The 17,211-nt window shown below is 43.1% G+C and overlaps 1 protein-coding gene across 1 annotated transcript in view; it reads right to left on the reverse strand.

The window, feature by feature from the left end:
* Positions 1–1,218: 1,218 nt before the first annotated feature.
* The window catches only part of SPAG1 (sperm associated antigen 1), a 58,330-nt gene continuing 42,337 nt past the window's right edge, over positions 1,219–17,211 (reverse strand). The window contains exons 14-19 of the mRNA XM_075825949.1: positions 12,519–12,664; positions 10,733–10,874; positions 8,152–8,278; positions 6,613–6,759; positions 2,853–3,185; positions 1,219–1,487 (exon numbers count right to left, since the gene is read on the reverse strand). Of these exons, the coding sequence (XP_075682064.1) occupies positions 1,356–1,487; positions 2,853–3,185; positions 6,613–6,759; positions 8,152–8,278; positions 10,733–10,874; positions 12,519–12,664 (1,027 nt within the window). The 3' untranslated portion in view covers positions 1,219–1,355. The remainder of the gene's footprint in view (positions 1,488–2,852; positions 3,186–6,612; positions 6,760–8,151; positions 8,279–10,732; positions 10,875–12,518; positions 12,665–17,211) is intronic.

Consider the following 17,211-nt stretch of genomic DNA (forward strand, 5'->3'; position numbering starts at 1 on the left):
GTTATGACCATTTTTGTATTTATGCAAATGAGGCTTGCAAAAGTACAACTGGGCGTGTTGAAAAGTAAAAGTCCAAGTGGGCGTGTATTATGTGCGTACATCGGGGCGTGTTTACTACTTTTACTAGCTGGGCGTTCTGATGAGAAGTATCATCCACTTCTCTTCAGAACGCCCAGCTTCTGGCAGTGCAGACAAAGCCGTGTTCTCGAGAGATCACGCTGTGACGTCACTCACAGGTCCTGCATCGTGTCGGCCACATCGGCACCAGAGGCTACAGTTGATTCTGCAGCAGCATCAGCGTTTGCAGGTAAGTAGCTACAATCGACTTACCTGCAAACGCCGATGCTGCTGCAGAATCATCTGTAGCCTCTGGTGCCGGCTCGTCTGACACGATGCAGGACCTGTAAGTGACGACACAGCGTGATCTCTGGAGAACACGGCTGTGTCTGCACTGCCAGAAGCTGGGCGTTCTGAAGAGAAGTGGATGATACTTCTCCTCAGAACGCCCAGCTAGTAAAAGTAGTAAAAACGCCCCGATGTACGCACATAATACACGCCCACTTGGACTTTTACTTTAAACACGCCCACTTGGACTTTTGCAAGCCTCATTTGCATAAATACAAAAATGGTCATAACTTGGCCAAAAATGCTCGTTTTTTAAAAATAAAAACGTTACTGTAATCTACATTGCAGCGCCGATCTGCTGCAATAGCAGATAGGGGCTGCAAAATCTGGTGACAGAGCCTCTTTAAGCAAATAGCCTTCCATTTTTAAACAGATGATCTACGACTATATGAAAGTTCTAGTGAAATTGCCGATACAATGGAGTCGGATGAGGTGTCTATTTAGGAGATGTACACGTATGTGGTTTATATTTGAGGTAGAACGCATATGAAGACAAAAATGCGTTTCCCATGCAGTTGGAACGAGTGTTAAGGCAGCCAGAAGTACATGGCAATGCAATACCGTGTATTCATGGGGTAGAAAAACAAAAACTACACAGGGCACCTGGATGACCGTGCCGCAGCACAATGCACAGACCACATTTATTTAACAGGTCAAATAGTATGGGCATGTTCAGCACAGGATTGACTGCGGCCTCCATGTGAATGTGACACCGGCCGGGTAAAGACTAGTCCTAAAAATTGTGCAGAGGGGCAGGTTTAGTCGCCCATAATGGACAGATGAGAACAATTCTTACCCGGATGATTCTGTGAGCCGGGATGAGAATGAAGAGTCATGGACAGTCATGCTGCATAGGGATCTGTCAGCGGATATATTACAATTTGCATAGTTTCTCGTTTAGTAATGATATGATCAATCAAACCGTGCATATAACCCGTAGGTTTAGGAGTTCAGAGTCCATATTTCTTTGTGAGGTTGGCTATGGCGACTTTGTCAAAATTCTCATTCTTCATTCCTGACAGACTTGTGAGAACACTTTGGACTTTGTCTTTTTCTTCTTTGTTGAGTAGTAAGACCATCACCTGAAGAGAAGATTATAATATATTCAGGTAAAAGCAGCACGTCTGTAGCAACTAGACCAAACTAATCGAAAAGGTTACAACATTGCCCAAGGCTATGGCGCAGAGAGGCTTGTGGCACGCTACATCTACTCGTATGTGTGCCAGGACAAAATGACAATGTAATATGGAGGGCAGGACACAAAATATGTTCTGGTCAATTTCACGTAAAAAGAAATAAAAAATACGGTAAAAATTCAGCCACCACGTATGATTATACCCTTATACCATAGCAGAGGGCTATACCTACTGGACACAGCAGGGAATGACATCATGTGGTGGGGTATGTCATAATCGTGGGGCATTTATATTCAGGGCAGATAGGAGACATTACTGTATCAATATAATTATGGCACAACTACAAACCTGACAAGAGAAGGCTGCCCACCAAAACTAACAGACCGGGCAAGGAGGGCATTAATCAGAGATTCAGCAAAGACCCCAACAATAACACAGAAGCAGCTACAAAGACCCACAGCGGAGATGGAAGTGTCTGTCCATAGGACCACTATAAGCCGTACACTCCACAGAGCTTTATGGAAGAGTGACCAGAAAAAAGCCATTGCCTAGAGAGAAACCTAAGAAAATATGCTTTAAGTTCCCCAAACAGCATGTGGAAGATTCTCCAAACACATGGAAGAAGTTCTCCGGTCAGATGAGAATTAAATATAACTTTTTGGCCATCATGGGAAACGCTATGTGTGATGCAAACCCAACACTTCCCATCCCCCCAAGAACACCATTCCCACAGTGAAGCATGGTGGTGGCGGCAACATCATGCTGGGGGGGGGGGGGGGGGCGGGGGAGGGGCAGGGGCAGGGACTGGAAAATTGGTCAGGATTAAAGGAAAGATGGATGGCAATAAATACAGGGCAATTCTTCATAGATATGAGACTGGAATGGGGGTTCACCTTCTAGCACGTCAATAGGCGCAGTACACCAACACCACCCATCTAACATGAAATAGTTGGAGCAGTTTTGCCTGGAAGAATGGGTAAAACTCCCAGTTTCTAGATGTGCTGAACTAATGGAGACACATACCCCAAGAGACTTGTATCTGTGATTGCAACAAAGGGTGTCTCCACAATGTACTGACTTTCAGGGGGTGAATACTTATGCACATGAAGTTCTCTGTTTTTTTTGTGTCTTATTTATGTTCTGCTTTACAGTTATTTTTATCAAAGTGGTTGGCGTGTTGTGCAAATCAAATGGTACAAACCCCTCAAGATTGTAATGCACCAAAACAGAAAAATCCCCAAGGGGGGTGAATGTCAGTCTATAGGATACAGTATGAAGGTCGCCATTAACGGAGCAATAAGTGTGTCATACCGAGAATCGATCCGCTGAGCTGAGGTGTGCCAGGTGTTGGTATACCAGGGCAGGGTTCTTCTCCAGGACATGGTGCTTTAGTGACTGGACAATGAGCAGGATAGTCTCTGTGTCTAGCTTGTTGCTTAGGAACTTTGGTAAATCCTTTGGGTCTATAATAGACAGTAGTCGAGCACAACTTTCCTGATCCTTCCCTGCCCTCATCTCATTCAGGAGTTGCTCAAACTCTAGAGCGTTACTGGGCTTTGTGATGTGAGCGCCTTCCGTCTTCCTCAGCAACTTTTCATGTCTATTGACATTTCTGTGATTAGATGCATTTAACTCTTCATCCACCTTCAAAAAAATGAAAAACTTATATTAGTACACAACGCAGTCCATGATTCTTGTATAAATGTGGAGTCACCCGCTGACAGCAGCGCCTGTTGACTTATTCCCTAATAAAGCCGCGTGCGTGCTAGTGGGCAGATATGACCAAGTCTAAGGCCTTATTCACTCGAACGTATAATACGTCCGTGCTACGCGTGTGGAAATCATGCACGTCGCATGGACCTATGTTAGTGAATGAGGCCGTTCAGACTGTCAGTGAATTTCATGCAGCGTATGTGCACTGCGTGAAACTCACGACATGTCCTATACTTGCCCGTGTTTCACGCAGCACGCACCCATTGAAGTCAATGGGTGCGTGCAAATCGCGTTCAGCACACAAAAGCACTTCCGGGTGCCGCGCGTGATTCGCACAACAGCAGTAAAAGAAATGAATGAAAACCGAAAAGCACCACATGCTTTTCTGTTTGTAAACATAAAAACAGAGTGTCATAATGATGCCGGCTGCGCGAAAATCACGCAGCCGCGCACCATATGCTGATGACACACGGACCTTTTGCACGCGCAAAACGCAGCGTTTTTTGCGCGCACAAAATGGACACGCTCCTGTGAATAAGGCCTAATGAATAGATAAAAATTCTGATAATCCAGTGATCACAGAGGTTCAGGACTGTAGAAAGCTTTTATCTATGTCCCAGATGTGTAGGGACCTGGTACCAGCTACCGCTAGGGACACACCATTGCCTTAGAAGCCATTTCCAGACTATCACGTTATTTCCTGCTCATCCAGGATGGGGCTATTTCTCGGTCATATAGACTGACATGGGCTGACCGGGAATTGCAAGTCGTGTGCACTTCACTCGGGAGTCTATTCACTGGATGAGATTTCCACAATCACTGATCAGACAATGAATTACAGCACTTCTAAAGGCCCTTTTACACCAGCCGATAATCGGCCGGTGCAGCGAGCGCCGATCAACGAGACATCGTTGATCGGCGCTCATTTGTTCCTGTCACACGGAGCTATGGATGGGGACGAATGGTTGTTACTACGATCGCTCGTCCCCATCCATTATCATCATGTCGGCAACGGGCCTCCCTGCTTACACAGGAGATTTGCTGCCGACAATGATAATGTTTCACTTTTTTAAACCGATACAACCAGCAGATGATCGAGCGTTTGCTCGATCATCTGCTGATCGCTGCTCTGTTTACACAGGGCAATTAACGGCAATGAGCTTTCTATGAACGCTCGTCTACATGATAATCGTCCTGTGTAAAACACTGTGAACGCCATCATTCTTTATGACTATAGTTTGATCCAGCCAGACAACCCCTTTCCATGTCTTATTGGGGCATGTGGGCATCATAAAGGAGGATCCACCTCTATCAGCCAGAGTGAAGAGTTCCTGCATAGGGCAGCTCCTGCTTTAGTGAACGCGGCACGGCCGTGGTAGCCCATTCAGTTTTTCCTGCCATAAATGTTTGACTGCCTGCCGGTCCCCAAAACAATATCAGTTGATCGTTGGGGCTGCTTGTTTCTGAAGAATTAAAACATTTTTATTTTTTTTCCCCATAATGACCTCAAAAGAAAAAGTAAGGAAAAGTAATGTAAATGTATGTTTTTTGTGTGTGCTTGCTTATTTATAAAGGAAACATATAGTTTTCCATTTCTTTAACAGGTACAGGACAAGGCTAGTTTGAGCCTTCAGGACCAGACACCATTTTTAACATGGCTATAACTTTATTTGTTGGGCTACTGACGTGATTTTTCTAAAGAAAATTCTTGTGAACGCTGAAAGTTTCTTATTTTAATACACATAATTTTAGCTTTTTCTGAATTTTTAGGCTCGGAATTTGAAAATATTTTTTCTTTAAAAACATGCTTTTTTACATTTTAGCAATTTTTTTTCTGGTAAGAATATAGTATTACCCTAAAATGGAGTTTTTATTTGTGATGGTCATGGTCTCCCGTAAATCTTTATATATTACACGTGTATTTTAGGGTAATTGAGTCAGGGCTAGCGTTACAATAATGACTGGCGAGGGGAGCATTTTGTTTTTTGTTGGGGGTGGGGATATTTTATGTGTATTTTTTATTTAATTTAGTTCATCTTTTTTTTTTTACTATTTTTTATTATTATGGTCCTTTCCTCAAAAGGTGAGAAAATACCTTTGGGGGACTTTATTATTTCATGTTATTTATTCATATACTTTTTCACTGTAACAGGGGAAATCAGTCTTGTTATAGTGACTATTGTTACGAATAAGGATGTGCTTTCTCTAGTTAGACTAAGCAGAAGCCTCCTACAGGCATCCAAGCGATCATGTGACCAGTCACATGATCACCTGGACCAATAGTCTATACACAGCGATCACTGCGAACTGTCTATGTGAGAACAGAGAAAACCGCTTCTATCCTCTCTTCAGGGTCCCTGACTGCTGACCACCTGACAGTCAGCGGCCCGATCGCTTGGGAAGATAAAGCCCATGCCTTAGATATACCATGGCGCAGCCGGACCAGGCGCACAAGCCGTAAATATACAATGAGCGGTCCTGATCGAATTAAAGTAAGATATATTTGTAATAGTTCTGCATCACCATTTTTGCTGTTTACATATTTTTTTCAGTTTATATTTATTCTGGGCAGTGTAAGGTCTTCGTTCACATCTGCGTCAGGACACCGTTCATGGGTTCCGTCTGAGCTTTCCGTCAGGGGAATCCATGAACGGAACCCTGACAAACAAACTGAAACCACAGGTTTCCGTTTGCATCACTACTGATTTCAATGGTGACGGATCCGGTGCAAATGGTTTCCGTTTGTCTCCGTTGTGCAAGGGTTCCGTAGTTTTGATGGGATTAATACCGTAGTCGACTGCGCTATTCATTCCGTCAAACAGACGGAACCCTTGCACAACGGAGACAAACCTATGGTTTCCGTTTGTATTCCGTTCATGCGTTCCCTGACCGTTCATTGGCTCCGTCAGAGCTGTCGGTGCCCCGATGCAGATGTGAACGAAGCCTAGAAAAGATGTTGCTACCTAGAAACCATCAACAAGCAGGTTAGAGGCTGTTTATAAAAAACAAACTGGAAAAATAAAGTGGAAAAAAAACCCATTGAAAGGCATTTTATGTATTACATGTTTCCCATGTGAGCAAAGCCTTGCTTTTATGGGTGTCAACCTTTTATACAATCCTGAAAAAGACCTTGCAGAAATTTCTAGGTCTATAAAAAAAAAAAATAATCGTAGATAAAAACTTTTTTTTCAAAATGGTGGTAAAATAAAATCATTACCGTGCGTCTAAAGGTCGTCACAAATTATTGTTTTTTTTTTCCTGTAAACTTTATATTCACATATATAGAAACCTTTATCATTCCCAGCACAGAGGAGTCTCATCATCCACACCACAGCCCCAGAATAACAACATGCTGCACCTCTTCTATCAGGATCTTCTTCCTTTGCTTGTCTTCTCCATTGGTTGTTAAGAAGGGTGTGATTTCTGCTAATAGAGATTTTGCTTCTGTGACCCCTGAATCCAGTGTGATAAGTTTTCGGAGATCGCTGGCACAATCTTGGTAATTCTAAAATGGAGTTAAGAGGTTAACTATTAACAGTATATGTATAGTTTAGAGGTAAGCAAATATCTTCTGCAAACACTACTAGCAGCATGTAGGTCTAACGTACACAAGTAACTCACCATTTACACGGCTTTAGGTTCTATTACATGGTCCGACATGGGCCGTGAAAACGAGCGACGATCAGTGAGGCAGCTCGTTGATCGGCGCTAGTTTGCTCCTTTCATAAGGAGCAATGATTGGTTATGCAGGGGGACGAGTCATCGTTACTCCAATCGCTTGTCCCCATACATTCCCATCACGTCGGCAGCATAACTCCCGGCTTACACTGGAGGATGTGCTGCCAACAATAATATTTTTTACTGCATAAATGATACGTTCAGTCTATGAACGAGCAGCGTTAATCAACTGGTCGATGCCGTTTACACAGGGCAAGGATCGGGAATAAGCTTTCATATGAACGCTCGTCTGCCTGATCACTGGCCCGTGTAAAAGGGCCATTACCTGGTGTCGAGTGTACTAGTGTCTAAGCACCAGGTCCCTGCAAAAAAATGTATGCTGGACACTTAACCATAAGAAAGCAAGAGGCTCACTTTCTAGTCTTGCAAATTTCCAGAAGGGTTTATTGCCCAATGAAACGTCCTTTATCTCCCCATTATTTTGTTCTTTTACTGAGGGGCAGATACTTGTGTAGGAATCATAAGCTCCTATGTAAACTTACAATCAGTATACTAAAAATAATGGTTTAAGTTTACACAGTGCCTGGGCATTTTCAAAAAATATAAAATTCCCATACATCTCGGCCCCTTTTTTGTGTACATGGCGCACTCACTCAATTTAATTGCAAAAATGTATGAAGTTATCGCATGGGCACAGCACAAAGCCTATGCGATCACATCACGTAACTCATGGTGTCTCATTGTAAGGCCATCCATGACAGACAGTTACGTCATGGTGCATTAAGCGTTATACCAGAGAAGCAATTTGGTTCGGCCAGGAAACAGTCACCATGACAAATATATCTATATTTTGCAATAGACTGATTTTTAGATCTCTGGGATATCCACAATTCTTTTCTATTACTTGTAGGCACAAGACATGACTTCTCTCTAGACTACCGGTGCAGGTTATGTTACATGTAGTCATTGATCCTCACCTATTGGTCTGTACGCTACTTTCCTCAGGTATTAATGATCTAGGTGAGTAACGTGTTTTTCAGCATGTCTGGATATTCTCTGCAGACACACCCGTCCATGTCACCACCACTACCCTGACTGCAGCCGTGTCAATGGGCAGAACAGACGATTACTCAACCAGATTAGAAAGTGAGTTGCTTGTGTGGCAGAAATTCCGGGGCAGCCGTGTGGTAATGTTTTGTTAGTTAATATCCCCATTTACCTCTAATCCTCTGTAGGCTTGAGCTCGCCTGTACAAGGCTTTTATATTGGAAGTATCCCTCAGCAGGGCACATTCACAGTCCTGCCGAGCCTCTTCATACTGGCACAGCTTCAAGTAGCACAGGGCTCTGCAATAGAAAATGTCGGCTCAGCTGAAACACCCCATTTATCAAGCAGACCGTATGTGATCCTGCGCGGATCCTGGTAGTAAATCTAAACTATACAAAACGTAAGTGGAGAAGTAAAAACAGTGCGGTGTTACTCATCCTTCCTTACCCAAAATCCAATTTGATATATTTCATGTAGGTCAGTGTATTCAAAATTTTACCTTTTAATGTTTTTATACAAATTGGTCCAAATTTCTGTGCAGATTTTTTTCATAATACATCATTATGAGGGTCAGAGATTCATTGGTTTAATATAGAATGGCAAATCCCTTGCCCTTGAGTTAAAGTGGATCTGTCATCAGTTTTTGTTGCCCTATATAAGGGCAGCACAGCCAAAATGGCACAAAAAAAAAAAAAATAGTGTGCCATTTGGCTAATAGGAGCAATCAAAGAATACACCGGACTCATCAACATTCATGAGGGGACTCGCTCGTCTCACCTCTCTCAGCAGCGATGGATGCTGGCTGCTGTGTTAGCAGGCAAAGAGGTTTATCAGTCACTGTGAGAAAAGCAGGGGGGAGGTGGGGGCACGATACCCTCATGAATATTGGGGAGCCCGGTGTATTTTTTGATCGCTTCGATTAGCCAAAAATATTTTTTCTTGTGCCATATTGACTAATAGGAGGGCTATGCTGTCCTTATATAGGGCAGCATAGACTGATGACTGATCCACTTTATGGAGGAGGTGTCAGCTCTCCTGACATGTATTTCACATAAAATAATTCTGGAGCTTTTTTTAAAACTCTGTTCCTCTGTTATTCCTCCTAGAAATGTATAAATAAGGTCTCATGCACATGGTCCGCAACAGACCTGTGGTTTTGGGGACCGCAAAACCAATATGCTTGTGTGCATGAGGCTTTAATTAACAACTATGTTTCCCTTATCAAAGGGGCGTTTCCCTGCAGTCTGGCACATTGGACAATCGCAGACGGTGTAGGGAGAGACCCCAAACTGGTAACACCCAGTTGTCAATTTATTAATACATTTTTCAGGAGGAATAAACAGAGGAATGCAGAGTTCTAAAAAAAGATGCACTAGAATTGTTTTTTCATGGGAAATACAAGTATTTACTAAAACAAACATGGCAAACAAAGATGACGGATCTTCTGCAAATTGTAACATTTTGGAAATCTGTAGAGGGTTTTATGAAGCTGCCCTTTAAAAACATCATCCACATGAATTTCACTGTAAATTGGCACCAATTTTTTGTGCGGAACCAGCATAGAAAATTTACAGTGATTCGGCCACATCAGAATATTAAGGGGAATTTCCAGTTGCTGTTATAGTGCCCCTCAGGAGATCAGGATCACGACAGCGTGTGTGAACATTACATTGAGGATATAAGCCGCCTGTATTCTGAAGATGGCTCCTGCAGGGCAAGAGATGAGAATAGGAGATTCCCCACAGCCGTGAAAGATTAGAAGATTATCCCGCTGGTAAAGGGAGTGCTTCTGATAACGTTACTTTAGGGAACGGCTACTGATGCAGTCTGCAAGAGCGATTACAATACCGTGGCTCAGAATGGAATATAACGAACTACGGAACTTTATTTTTTGACTGCTCCACCTGATCTAACGGTGTTGGATATAATCAGTTTATTTTTGCAAATTATAGGCTTAGTTCAGGACTCCGTTTACTGGTTCCGTCAGACCTTTCCGTCAGGGGAACCCATGAATGGAAACCTGACTGAAACAAATGGAAACCATAGGTTTCCGTTTGCATCACCATTGATTTCAATGGCGACGGATCCGATGCAAATGGTTTCCGGAAATCAATGGTGATGCAGCCGGAAAACTATGGTTTCCGTTTGTTTCAGTTTGGATTCCGTTCATGAGTTCCCCTGACGGAAAGCTCAGATGGAACCCATGAACGGAGTCCCGACGCAGATGTGAACGAACCCGAACACTGGTATTGGTCAGGGTATCTGAGAATACATCGTAAATCATATCAGGACTGTGATGCATTCTCCTAGAGAATTTTAGCAGTGAACTCAGAAGTTGCTTAATAAAAGTGGTATGAGGCAGCCATTTGTAAAAAAAAAAATTCCCATTTCATTATCACCCATTGGGCACTTCGCTCAGAACACAACTGATACTTCTGCATATCCAACCTCGCATATACTGCTGCGGTTTGGGATTCCAGCTGAAGACCCATGGTAGTTGGAATAGTTTACAAACATATGGAGAGACTGCCCGATATAACAAGCCGGAAGTGATGATGACAAAACTAAAAATCCCTGGTGTAATAATGTGAGATTACAATGTCTTGTTCCTAGAACAGTTGGAGGTTTCTGACCACACAGAAAAAGTTGCCTAAAGTTTCACAACAACCCAAAAAGTGTAGTCACCAGCAAATGTAAGCACATAACATAGCTCTAAACACAGGCGCATGTTAGAAGTAGTCATTTGTCCTCACCTATTGGTGTACATGGTACATTCCTCCGGTTTTAACAGTAGACACTCCGTATATTTCTTCTCTGCTTCTCTATATTGACATTTCTTTACAAAGCCATTGCCCTCCTGTTTCAGGGACAAAAACCTCTCCTCTATGGATTTACCTAGAAAAGAAATAACAATTACATGTTACAAGGGAATATTGGTTCATCTAGTATTAGTACATCTCCGCCAGGGAGACAAAATCTCTCTGTGATTTCCCTTTAAAAAAAAAAAGTAACAAAAATTACTAAAAAAAAAGAAATTCATAGTAGAAACGGTCATATTCCCTGGAGAAATCCTGTGGGTAGGAGTGGTATCGGGTCATTATAGGACACCTGGGTTTCAGCTGTATAGCAAGTGACTACACTGGTCTCCACAGGAGTAGTGTGATCTAGAGTAGTCACTCATGCTGTGCTTTTTGCTTGGTAACCAGTTCAGGTCATACCTTGAAAATAGAGCACACACAAAAAAAATTCTTTAAAGAAGTCACCCAAAGAAGAACAAATGAAAAACTTTGAAATATGCGATCAGGTTTCCTTCCTGTAAAGGGTGGTACAATATGTGTATGCTACAGGCACCATGATGTATTCATAGTAACGTAGTGTGCAAGGATAATAACAGACATAAGACCACCTAGAATTATCAATTTACTACCAATTCTCCTGCAATGTTGATCCAGAGGAAGGGGAAGGGGGGGGGGGGGGCGGAACCTTCCTGACTCCAAATATTGTGCCGTTTTAGATAATAGGAGCGTTCAAAGAAAACGTCGTCAAATTATATATATGACACGTCACTAGTGACGTGCCGTGTATGGGCTGTTCTGTTATACAGCCAGGAACGCGCATGCGCGGTCCCTCCTGTTCTCTCGTTTGTCCACTTGTCAAATGAGAGAACAGCAGGGGCATGCTTACGCGCATGAACGTTCCTGGCTGTATAACAGAACAGCCCATACACGTCACTAGTGAAGTGTCGTATATCAGGAAGAAAATTTGAATAACTTGACCACGTAACAGGTATACGGCTGATAAACCCAGCGGGCAGAGAGTGACGTATACAATTATAATACTGGTTCGTTGCTTCTGTAGACTTCTGTGTATGCCGTTTTTCAATAGATTTACTTTTAGTGATGTGAATACAAATTGGCCCCCGAAATCTTGTCTGGGGGACAATAACAGAATATGAAGGAGGGGGTGTTAATAAAATGTCAGAGTAGTGGCAATTTTTAGCACCCGACACCCCCTTCAAACATAATAAACACATCAGATGTTCAGGACCTTTTTGAGGACTTTTCACATCAAGGAATCGTGGACCGAAATCGGCCCTTATTTTTCAAACAGGTTCAGCAGCAGCTGAGGCAGAATTAGAGAGAATAATGTACTTCCTATGATACATATTGAAGAATATTAGAAGACATCTTGGAGTTCTTTGACCTGGATACATGCACCTTGTCCTTTAATATGGTCGTGGAACTCGTTTGTGACTTTTAATATTCTTAGCATTTACAGTAGAGGGTGCATTATCCCATATGTTATCGAAAATGCTTTTATAATGATTTTCACTGGTGGGTAAAACATAATTTACCATGCGAAAAATATATGTAAAAATACATATTTTAGGAATTAAAATGCGCTACAAGCAGCAACACATACTTCACACTGGTATAGTAAGAAGTAAACGAATTGTTTTACTTAAAAATGGTATTAAATAATAATAAATCAATAATGATAAAGAAGAGAACAGCCATTGTACTCTCAGCACCCTCATACCTGTCCCACTTTCTGAATGGGCATGATTGGCGGCAGACACGTTCTTTTCCTGATGCTGTAACTGGATGGACAGAGGCACTGATGGGATTGGGGGAAGTTTCTCTCTCCAGTTGGGCCCATCAAGATCAATTAATGTTTTTGTAATTCTGTTTAAAACATAAAAAAGAAAACAGTCAATATAAAACATATCATCTAATACCCACTAAAGGGTGATTAGGGGGTGAATTATACAATACTGTGCAAAATCACTTATCTAATATCCAGTCAAAACTGCTATTAATGGGGGGTGTCCAGATTCAGCAATTATTGTTATTCTTTGTATAATGAAAATGTATACAATTTTCACATATACTTTCTGTATCAATCAGTTTCCAGATTTCTGCCGTCATTAAATAGAAACCTTAATTGTTGACTTCCAGTGGAAAAAATCTATCCTCCATGCAATTGAATGGGACCATCAGAAAATGTGAGCACTTAGGCCTCATGCACACGACCGTGTTTTTGCGTCCGCAATTCCCCCGCAAATCCACGGGAGAATTGCGGACCCATTCTTTTCTATGGGGCCGTGCACACGACCGTAGTTTTTGCGGTCCGTGCACGGCCCGGGAACCCGGACCGCAGAAAGTACGGACATGTCCTATTATGGTCCGGAGTTGCGGTCCGGGCTCATTGAAAACAATGGCCCGGCCATGTGCATGTGCGGGCGGCTTGCGGCTGACAGTCCGCTGACAGTCCGCAGCCGGCCGACACGAAAATCACGGGCGTGCACACGGCTACGGTCGGGCTACGGTCGTGTGCATGAGGCCTTAGATGTTTTCTATGGTCCCGTTCAACTACAGGTAGAGTGGCTGTGCACGTGCTGCAAACTCGCTTACAGAAAGCAGGGACTTGGGGCTATCATCCTAACACAGGTCCTAAAAGTAAAAATAAATACAAATAGGGGGGTGTCAGTGAACAACCATTCTAAAGAATGGAAAAGTCTATATCTAGGTTATCGTTCTGGATTTAAATTACACTATAAAATATAGGAGAATCGAGGCAAACGAAAGGGATAATATTCAGACCCCAAATGTATATTCCGGCCAAATTCTGTAATGCCAATCGTTCCCTTTTTAAAAGGCCCCTGTCTATCTATCTGGTCTCATGCGGTGTATTTATGTGTGATATTTATAGGAATAGCTTCCAAAAGTATCATGTGCAAAAATGTGTTTGCCAAGGAAGAAAATGAGCAAGAATGGCAGCATTGTGACAAGAATAGTATGTTAAACCACAGCACAGGATCAATAGGGGAGGGCCTGGTTGTTTTTTTTTCTCCTTTTAGCTAGAAGGAATTCGGTCTTCTTCCTATAGGGTAATATGAAAATGTTACTCGATAAGAAAAGTAACTTGATTACTCTTTAAACCCATTGGGGACACAGCACCATGGGTATATGTTCCTGCCACTAGGAGGCGACACTAGTTAGGAGAGGCGTACCCTTCATAAAAACACTGGCTAATTCAGTTTGTACAAAAGCAGTAGGAAATAAAGAATACAAAAATGTCCACAATCCTGGGAGAAAACTATACAGAATTACATGTCCCGGGCCTAGAACAAAAAAAACAAGAGGACGGGATCTGTGTTCTGGATTTAGCGAGAAATAGATTTTACGGGGAGTACAAAAATCTTGTTTTCTCGCTAATCATTGAGGGACACATCACCATGGAAATTCTTAAAGAGGCGCTGTCATCAGTTTATGACTGCCCTATCTTCTACCTAATCTAATAAGTGCTTTAATATAGATAACAAGGGTTTGTTTTTTTTTATTTTTAAAAACGTTTATTTTTGACCAAGTTATGATAATTTTTAGTTTTATGCTAATTTGTTCAAAATGCACAACTGAGCGTTTTTTCACTTTTCACCAAGTGGGTGTTGTAAAGAAAGGTGTATGATGCTGACCAATCAGCGTCATACACTTCTCTTCATTCATGCCCAGCTTGTTTCACTGCACAGCGTGATTTTGCGAGATCACGCTGTGACGGGACTACCACTGACAGGTCCTTCACCGGAGCCATGGAAGACTGAGGCCAGGACGTTTATCCGAATCTGCAGCGGCTGGAGGTGATGTCTGTTCAGTCTTCCATGGCTCCGGTGAAGGACCTGTCGGAGGAATTCCCGTCACAGCGTGATCTCGCAAAATCACGCTGTGCAGTGAAACAAGCTGGGAAGGAATGAAGAGAAGTGTATGACGCTGATTGGTTAGCATCATAAACCTTTCCTTACAACCCCCACTTGGTGAAAAGTAAAAAAACGCCCAGTTGGGCATTTAAAAAAACAAACAAAAAAAAACAAAACAAAACTGTTGTTATTTACACTAAAGCACCTATTAGATTAGGTAGAAGATAGGGCAGTCATAAACTGGTGACAGAGCCTCTTCAAGGCAGTCTCAGAGGGTGGGAATAAATAGGTAAAAAAAAACAGCAATGCAACCCACCTAACGCACAGCTGCCTCTGCGACAAAGACTGGCATCAGCAGAGGTCAGAGAATGAATTAGGTAAAACTTAGTGAAAGTGTGCACAGAAGTCCAAGCAGCAGCCTTGCAGACCTGAGCAACTACAAGTTAATGCCTGACCACCCTTGTAGAATGGGCAGTAACCCAAAGCGGAAAGAGTGGCTGTGCACGTGCTGGATCCAACACACAATTTTGGCCTTGGATGCTGCTAAAACCATGTATGGGTCCTTCAGAAAGAACAAAAAAAAGAATCAGAGAGCCTAACTGACTCAGTCGTAGCCAGATAGATTCGGACTACTCTTACCAAATCAAGACAATGTAAAGCCCGTTCCCTCGGATGAGATGGGGAGGGACAATAAGAAGGAACAACAATCTCATCATGAATATGGAAGGTAGAGACTACATTTCGATAGAAAAGATGGAACAGCTTGGAACACCACCTCATCCTTATGAATGACCAAAAAAGGTAACTTGCAGGACAAGGCAGCAATTTCCGAAACACACCTGATTGTGGTAAATCGCCACCAGAATAGCTACCTTCCAGGAAAGGAGACGCAGCTAAATGTCTTTCAAAAGGTTCAAAAGGAGTCACGTGAAGAGCTCTGAGAAGGAAATTAAGATCTATCCATTCACATTGCCTGGATGACTGGCTTAGAAAAATCTCCAGCCCTCAGAAACTCAGCTTTAACAGCCACGCCGTTAAATGCATCTGAGGTAAAGTGGGGTGGAATAACGGACCTTGAGAAAGGAGGTCTGGAAGAAGCGCGAGGCACCACGGCGTGTCTGTGAGAAGGTAAATTAGATCTGTGTACCAGGGCCGATAAGGCCAGTCTGGAGTTACAAGAATAGCAGGAAGGCCCTCCCTCCAGTCTCTTGATAACTCTGGGCAAGAGTGGAAGTGGAGTGAAGAGAACGGTCTCCAAGGAATGACCAGCCTGCGGCTGCGATCGCAATGGGATCCCATGCCCTGGCCATGTATGTCGGAACCTCGAGGTGGAGATGGGGTGCAAAGAGATCCACATCCGGGCAGCCCCACTTCTGGCACCGTTGATGAAATACCCCTGGGTTAAGAGACCACTCTCCCGGCTTTCATCTCTTCGAGTGGAGAATATGTGCGGCCCATCTGTCTACTCCTAGTTTGTGGATCGCTGACAGCATGGGAATATGTTGCGACTTTCACAGTAGGATCTGAGAGGATTCCAACAAAAGTCACCCGAGGCCTAAGTGCCACTCCTGTAAAGTTAGATAAGCAGCCGTCGTGAGAGGGCTAGGAAGATTGCCTTTAATTCCAAGAGGTTGATCTGCAAGGACTTTTCTTCCTGCGACCAAGTTCCCTGAACTGTGTGTGGACCGAAAATTGCACCCCACGTGCTCGAAAGTGTGGTATTTGTTGAGATTACAAGCCACTGTAGGAGAGGAAAAGACAAACCCATTGCGATGGTCGGTGAGGTATGCCACCATCGCAGCTCCTGACGGACCCGAGCAGGCAAAATAATCTATTTATCCAGTGAGTCATGAGATTTGTCCCAGCGTGATAGGATTGCTCCCTGGAGAGACCGGGAGTGAAATTGGGCATATGGGACCGCTACAAAAGGTCGACACCATTCTGCCCAGCACCTACATACAAAAATAGATTAATAAAGGTGTATCCTGGCGAAGACAAACACCTCTGGTTCGAATGGAGGCTACCGTGTCCACCAAAAGAAAGACCCTTGCTATCCTGATGTTGAGTATCATTCCAAAAAACTCCATGCTTTGAGTTGGGACCAATAAGGCTTTTTTTCTCAATGATCCATCCAAATGTTCTTAAAGTGTCCAGAGAGATCTGAAGACTGAAGATTTTCCTCTCTGGAAGGTGCCTTCACCCACAGGTAGCTTAGGTAAGGGATGACAGCGACTTCCATGGCGTGGAGAAGCTCCATGAGATTTGCCAGGATCTTGGTAAAGACCAGGGGAGAAGTGGCGACCCGAAAAGGGAGAGCATCAAATAGGAAATGTAGAGGACACACCACGAAACAAAGGAAACGTTAGTGGGTACTTGCGATGGGGATATGGAGGCATGCATTGCAAATGTCAAAGTAAGAGAGAAATTTTCCCTGTTATAGCAATGCGCTGGCTAACCTTGAGGATTCCATGCAAAACTGTTGAACAAGAATGAAGCAGTTCAACATCCTCATGTCCAAGATTGGACGAAGAGATATGA

Source organism: Rhinoderma darwinii, chromosome 5 (genome assembly GCF_050947455.1).
Source record: "Rhinoderma darwinii isolate aRhiDar2 chromosome 5, aRhiDar2.hap1, whole genome shotgun sequence".
Lineage (NCBI taxonomy): Eukaryota > Metazoa > Chordata > Amphibia > Anura > Rhinodermatidae > Rhinoderma > Rhinoderma darwinii.